Source organism: Gavialis gangeticus, unplaced genomic scaffold (assembly GCF_001723915.1).
Source record: "Gavialis gangeticus isolate Ggan-Ray unplaced genomic scaffold, GavGan_comp1, whole genome shotgun sequence".
Lineage (NCBI taxonomy): Eukaryota > Metazoa > Chordata > Crocodylia > Gavialidae > Gavialis > Gavialis gangeticus.
In genome coordinates this window covers 14407636-14415094 of record NW_017728964.1, presented here as the reverse complement: position 1 = coordinate 14415094, position 7459 = coordinate 14407636, and the positions used below count along the sequence as shown (strand labels likewise).

Genomic DNA, 7459 nt, shown 5'->3' with positions numbered 1-7459 from the left:
CTCAGCACCCGCGGATGAAGGTGATCCGGGCCCGCCAATTTGGACACATCTAAGCCCTCCAGGTAATCCTTAACTAGGTCTGAACTAACAGTCGGGGGACTCGCATCCTTCCCGGGCCTCTCTACGCTATCACCCGAGAGCACCCCATTGTCAGCAGACAGGAACACGGAGGTAAAGAACTTGTTGAAGAGGTCTGCCTTCTCTTGCGCGTCCGTCACCAACTGCCCTGCCCTGCCCTGCCCTGCCTCGTAGGGGTCCAATGTTACCCCGAGACGACTTCTTGCTACCTATATACTTGAACTCAGGTGAAGACAAAGACTTAAATCTATGGCCATTAGACAAGGCAGAAGTGCCAAGACTGTTGCGCACAGAATCCAACCTGCTGAGTCCTCCTCAGAACTCTGGGGACTGGAGGAAATGGAGTCGAGGAGAGCAGCACTTTCCTTTGCCATGACACAATGGCATCAGATATGCACCACCTGCACCTTCTCACTGTACAGGGGAACCTCAGTCTAATCCTCATTCTAATTTGGAGCAAACAAGCCTGTGTGGATGACCTCCATTCTGTAAGAATAAAAAGCCACTGAGGACCCGAGTGACCATTCAGGTGAACCATGCACTTTCAGTCTGTTTCTACACTTGTCAGGGCAAAGGGAAGAGTCATTTTTTGCCCCGGGTCTTTAGGACATCAAATTGCTTGGGGTTGGGGCAAAACTGTGGCAGGTGAAGATCTCCTAACCCTTGATTTTGAATGACTGATGCACTCAGAGGCCAGAGGGCAGCTGTTAGGACCCGTTTTTCAGTGCATGAGTTGGGAAGGGGGAACATTCCAACGGTCTCATTGTCTCCTCCTCCTATTTCCAGCTCTATAGTGGTTCCTATACTGCAATCATTCCTGTGGTATCTGAGCACCTTCAGAGTTGTGCATTAAAGGAACATGACTCACACTCATCACATGTTCTCTCATCTTCTCCAACTCTGTTTTGGTAATTTTGGTAATTTTTTTTTAATAACCATGTGTTGCTGTGTGTAAAAGAAGGCGAACTCAGACAAGCATACCTTGCACTAGGAGTGGCAGGTGGTAAAATATGTGATGGTCTGTTCTCAGATCAAGTGCTTAAGAAACCCTACTAAAAGCAATCATCTGCAGCAGTACCTTAATGAGAAACCCTCCAGGCTATCTGATGATCTTGACACCACTGATCACTGAGAGAACCAAGAAAGGCATCCATGAGGCATGTGAACAATTTTCTAGGCTTCTCCACAAAGAAACACCAGGACTGGGTTTGATAAGAATGATAAGGAAATTGAAGCACTCACTGACAGAAAAAGAGAGCCTTCAGACCTTAGCAGAATGACATCAGCTCCAAACAGAAGCCAGACACTTACTGCCACATTAAAGCCAAGACCCCAAGGAAAATTTGAGAGCAAAAGAACAAGGGAGGACAAAGCAAAAGAGAGTCACAAGTTTGCCGATAGCCAAGGTATGTGTAGTTTCTTCAGTGGAAAAAAAAATACTGTCATCCTTGTATCGAGGGACTGCCGCTGCTGACGACTGTTGCAGCTGCTGCCCAGCATAAGGTGCAGAACAGGCCGTGTTGCCACCACCGCTCCTCCACATCAGGATGCTCCTTGCAGTTTGCAGGGTCCCAGAGCTTAGCAGCCACTTAAAAGAAGCCCAGGGGCCTGTATCTGGCCCATGGGTCATACGCTGCCAACCCTTGCTGTGTATGTATGCTGGTTCTCTAAAAAGGCTGCTTTTTTTCTGAAATTGTCCCCATGCATCTAAAGCATTCATAACTACCTCACAAAAACAGTCACTCAGGAATAACCTGATCAGGCTGGACAAACATTTAAATGTAGAAAATAAAACCAGTGAGTTACAGATTTAATATTTGTGAGGCACTCTAAAGAGCAAAAAGATGGAACAGAAATCATGTGTCCTTCGCTGTGTAGTCAGAAAGAAGTAGCTTTCTCTGTTGGTTAATAATTTACCAGCATCTCTGCCTTGGGCTGACTTTTCCCCCTTATGGATCACTCTTAAAACTTTATCAATGATGACAAAGTTGCTCAAATTGTGTCTACTACTGATGATAACATTTGACCCATAAAATACAGAATTTGGAGCCAGAAAGCTGAGCCAATAACAAAGGGAGAGGTTAGTAGAAGTGGCTTTTTAGTTTTCTATATCTAAGTTCAAATATTGCACCATAAGCTATTTCATTGCAAAATATCTTCATTTCTTTGCTGTTCTGCCCAAGATACATGCTCAAACACAATGCCCCATGGGACACAGTTTTGAAAAGGAAACAAAATCACAACTTAAGAAATCTTAAACTTATGCATCTGAGTTATCCATAGCAATGTAAACCATTTTCTGGCAGGGAAAGTTCTCACACCTCAGAGGAAATACCACATCCTTTGAGGCTGCACTTCAAAAGGACTGACTAGTCAGGGGCAAGTTCCAATGGCAGGCAGAGCTTGCCCAATGCTCCTCTTCTCTCTCTCTCATGACCCTGGTCCCAAGAACAGTGGGAGTAGGGCTTTTCACATGGTAACACACAGCACCAATTGCAGGGTATAGCTCTTCGTCCAAACCAGCATAATTATGATCAGACTTTAATAAAACATTGGGGGGTTTTTTCACCTTTTTTCCCAATTAAGGTAAGCGATTGGCAAAAGAATCAACATCTCAGCTTGAAACCAAATAAGTGCAAGTTTTCATGGTATTCATATAAATATAACTCAATGAACTGATGGCAACTGTTGACTGAGATATTTCTAAGGATCTCACAATTGAAACAGTCTAGAAAATTACTGTGCAGTACCATACACTACAGATCATTCTCTCGTGAAATCTGTTATACATGACTGCATCTTATTAAAGTTATAAAATGGGGTTAAAGTGTAGCCATGATGGTCTAATAACCATACAAATCAAGGGGTTTTTGTGATGTCTTTTGTGAGACCTGAGGAAGGGCACTTTGTGCCCAAACCTGCACCGCCCCAGCTATACATCTGGTCCAGTAAAAGATATAAACTCCCTTCCTTGCTTCTTGTAAAGTTTTGAGAGCATGATTTTAGACAGTATAAAAAGGATTCATTATGCCAATCATCTTATTTTGCATATCATTATTTACAACATGGGATATGATATATCCCTGCATTTACATCAACTGCCTCTGATAAATGGTTTTTAAACCAAATATATATAATTTTAGAATATTCACATTACTCTTTTCCACTTCATCACATTCCAGAACTATCCTTAGTAAATGAACAAGAAGCTGATAACCTAACTGGCATATTCTGCTCTTGACAAATATTACCTACTATTGAAAACCTCTCTCTTGTCCAGGAAACACAATCTATATCAACCGGTCTCTAAAAAGCCCCTTTAAGTATCCGCAAATTTCAAGACCTTTGTTAAAAATATTTTTGGATTTTTTTATCCTAATTTAACCCCATGAGCTGATAATTCACCTCCCAATATACATCTCTATCCAACTTCTGAAATTCTATTAGAAACAGTGATGCACATACATTTCATTAGTCTTTGGGTCTCTGGAGATTGTGCAGCAAGTTATGCAACTCCAGCTGGAAATGGTTAGAGTTTAGGTTAGGACACTGGTGTCTTTACAGAATTGCCAGCTCTGTTGCACCACACATGAGCAGGCAGTACAGTATTACTCAGAAAAAGTTTCATGACAAACACAACTGAACACAGAGTTTCTCTCATCAATACAGGCCTGTCCTGCCATGAACTTGCCCTTTCAGTGCTTGGTCCACAAAAAGGTACGTGCATGATGATCATCAGCACTGTTCCCATCCCATTCAAGTTCTGCCCATGGAGACCAGCCCAGGCCCCCCGCAGGCAGGACACCCTTGGCCAGGCGAATGGGATGAGGCCACAGGTGCATGGAGAGTGATGTCCAGGAGCAAGATGGGTGGGGGCCAGGATTGCAGGGCAGTGACGGTGCGGGACTAGGGCCCAAGACACAGCCAAAATCCACTCCCTGCACACCACTACCTGCAGAACCAGTGCCTGTCACAGGGATGTTTGGGGAGCAGATTGTGGCTCTTCCCCAGGCCCCGGCCCTGCGTTGTCACTGCCCTGAGATCCCAGCCCTAGCCCTGGCCCTGCCTGCCCATTCCACTCCCAGACGCCGCTTCCTGCCTGCCAGCAGCCACATCCCATCTGCTCAGTTAAGCACACCCTGCCCATGGGTCCCAGCCAGTGTCCATGAAGACCCCACCCACCCACTCTGACCAACACCCCTGGTAGTAGGTGCAGGGCAGGTGGGCCGGCGGGCCTGGGCAGCAGGACCGTGTCTAGTGGCAGTGCCAGCACTGGCAGCAGCAGCTGGAAGGAACGTGAATCTGGCTGTCACAGCACCCCAGCCCTGCTGTGCACCTGGGGGTGGTGGGACTGGTCAGATGTGCTATGACCTGTGCTACCCCCCACACTTAGGCCAGGCAGGGCTGAGGGACCCACCATGGGCTGGATAAAATGTTTTGGTGGGCCAGATGCAGCCCATGGGCGGTATTTTGTCCACCCCTGAGTTACTATATTAAAGCAGAGGCATCACAAGCTTTTTCAAGCACCCGGGGCGGGGGAAGGAATTATACTGACCAGCGGAAAGCAGTGGTGGGGGAAAGAGAGGAGTCTTACCTTCCTGGGCTCTCCTCACTTGACCTTATTTGGACTTTTGGATCTGCTATAACAAGCGTCTGAAAACCTATCCCAGAGAATAGCTAAATAAGGCACAGAGGTGCTCTAACAGCAGCATGACAACACACGAACCATATAACAATATACTATGTTCAAACATCCTTCCTGCTCTCAAGTGAGGGGGGTATTTTAATTTCCCAGTTAATGGTGTTACTGTGAGGGGAGCAGCATCAGTATTCCTCTTAGGAGCCTCTTCTTGCCTGCAGTGATATTCAAGTATCTCTGTAACTCCTTGAGCATGCGTAACAGCAGGCTTTGTGACTAATTATGGCTACTATGACATCAGTGTAAGTAGAGGGAACCCACACTTGTAATTTCACTCCTTCAGCAGAATGACATGCCAGGAAGTCTCATGCTTACCTTGATCTCTGCTGCTTTGATGACTGAGCATAGAAAGGCTTGAGCCCATGTCTAGGATTTGCCATACATCCTGGAGGGAATTGTGTACTCCAGATGATGACCATAAAGTCTGCTGTGATTGGCTTGGAACCTCCCCACTGCAGAGTTGAGTCTGGTTCATTGTTGAGACTGTACACTCCGTGTATTGCTCTGGTCCCCCATCTGGAACAGAAGATTCCAGCTGAACCTGTGGAAATTAAAAGTCACTCTTAGGAGAATACCTGCTCTTTCCTTAGATGACTGAAGTTGGTCAGCAAGTGCCCACAGGATATGTCAGAGAGCTTCAGCAGCTGGAAAGCAAGCCGAGTCAGGGAACTGTATCGCTATTTCTAATTTACATCCAGTATAAAAGTGGTGATGGGGTGGGGTGGGAAGACAGGAGGTATAGATGGAACATAACATATTTAAAATTGTATTTTATAATATAGTTTTATTTTGTATGATATTTGTACCTAATCCAGAAATGACTCAAGTAATTAGTTTTAATGCCTTATAGAAACTGAGTGTTAAAATTGCATAGAGTGTGATTAAAGATAATTTAGGCTTTTATAGTAACTCCTCTCCCATACCTGAACCTGTGGCAATTCTGTTCCCTCGCCACCGCTGCTTGGGGCACTGTCACTACTGAAGGTCTCTACTGAGCTAGGGAAGGCAATCATAGAGGCCAACCTTAGGAAATCTTGTTGTTGTGCATACTGTAGCGCCTCCAGTCATGAAAAGGAACCAGCATTAATACACAATTAATTTAAGAAGGGCATTCACAGATAAATTTGAATGGGCTTTTCTGGCCTCTGGAAAGATTATGTTCATACCCATTTGCTTCATAACACCACTAGAACTGGTCTGAAAAGGTAGAGCTATTCTTAATGGGTCATTACATTATGCTGCTGATGCCCACAATCAAATGTAGTCAGAAATCTAGTCCTAATAACTCCTTGCAAATTCTCTCCACAACCCCCTGTTCTTTATTCACATCAACAACTCCTGCAGAGGGCTGTTAGCCATGTTAGGCTGAAGTTAGGCAGAAGGTAGGGCAGGGTGACATCTTATTAACCTGTCTGTTAACTGGGCTTGTTCAACAAGATCCTTCTTCATCAGGTATGTCCAGTCCATATGGTGGCAAGGACAGGCTGACTCTGCATGTACTAGCTCCCAATCTGGACCTAGTGCAGCTATGTTAGTGTAGTGCAATGCCCACGCCAGGACGCTGTGCTGAGCTGAGCTGCAGAGCTTGATGCCTCACCAACATGGCGACACTACTTCATGTTCAGGAGACCACGCTGGCAGTTAGCATGACATGTGACAGCACGAGTGTTGCCCCACACTAGAGGGACATAGCCTTGAACTGACTGTTCCTTTAACCTTCCACACTCATGCCAAGGTGTAATCAAACCAGATCTCTGTGATCAAGCCACATAAAAGTAACTTCATTGAAAGAGTAAGTAATAGAACATATAGGCTAGAAAAAGGGACTGATAAGCAAAAAATAGCTCCATTTTAGTGGTAAGACAGTTTAGCGGTAAAGAGAGAACTTTCAAAAGTCAAGTTGAGTTAGATGTTGCAAAGTTAAAAACCAGAGTAAAAAGTTCTTGCTATGCAAATGAGAGTTACTTCAGCTGAGGTAGAAGCAGAAAACTGGATCAACCCCAAAGGATAACAGATGCTATTATGATGTAAGTAAGGTTGGCAAGCTGATCAACAGACTGGAGAAATACCGTAAACTAACCAGTCAGTTAGAATCACAGAAGCATAGAAAATGAGGGCTGAAAAGGACCTTAGGAAGTTGCATCTAGTCCAACCCCTTGCTCAAAGCAGGACCAGCGCCAACTTGATCATCCCCACTAAAGTTTGTCTAGCTGGGTCTTAAAAACCTCCAAGGATGGAGAGTCCACAACCTCTCAAAGTAACCCATTCCAGTGCTTCACCACCCTCCTAGTGAGAAAGTTTTCCTAATATCTAACCTCAACTTCCCTTGCTGCAACCTTGGGGTCCCCCAGGGCTCGGTCCTCGGGCCAGCACTGTTCAACATCTTCATCAGCGACTTGGATGAGGGGGTAAAAAGCACCCTGTTCAAATCTGCTGACGACACTAAGATGTGGGGGGATGTGGGCATGCTAGAAGGGAGGAATAGGCTGCAATCAGACCTAGACAGGTTACAGGGGTGGGCGGATGAGAATAGGATGGGATTCAACACTGACAAATGCAAGGTGCTGCACCTCGGGAGGAAGAACCAGCACCATACCTACAGGCTGGGGAACTCCCTTCTCATCAGTGCAGAGGCAGAAAAGGATCTTGGAGTCATCGTTGATGCCAAGATGAACATGGGCC

The 7459-nt window shown here is 45.4% G+C and overlaps 1 protein-coding gene across 3 annotated transcripts in view; it reads right to left on the bottom strand.

Moving 5' to 3' along the window:
* FASN (fatty acid synthase) overlaps positions 1-7459 on the bottom strand; it is a 167024-nt gene that overhangs the window by 87395 nt on the left and 72170 nt on the right. For all 3 annotated transcript variants that reach the window (XM_019503691.1, XM_019503683.1, XM_019503700.1), the window contains 2 exons: positions 5701-5838; positions 5093-5318 (listed from right to left, as the gene is read on the bottom strand). In XM_019503691.1, coding sequence (XP_019359236.1) covers positions 5093-5318; positions 5701-5838 — 364 coding nt within the window. The remainder of the gene's footprint in view (positions 1-5092; positions 5319-5700; positions 5839-7459) is intronic.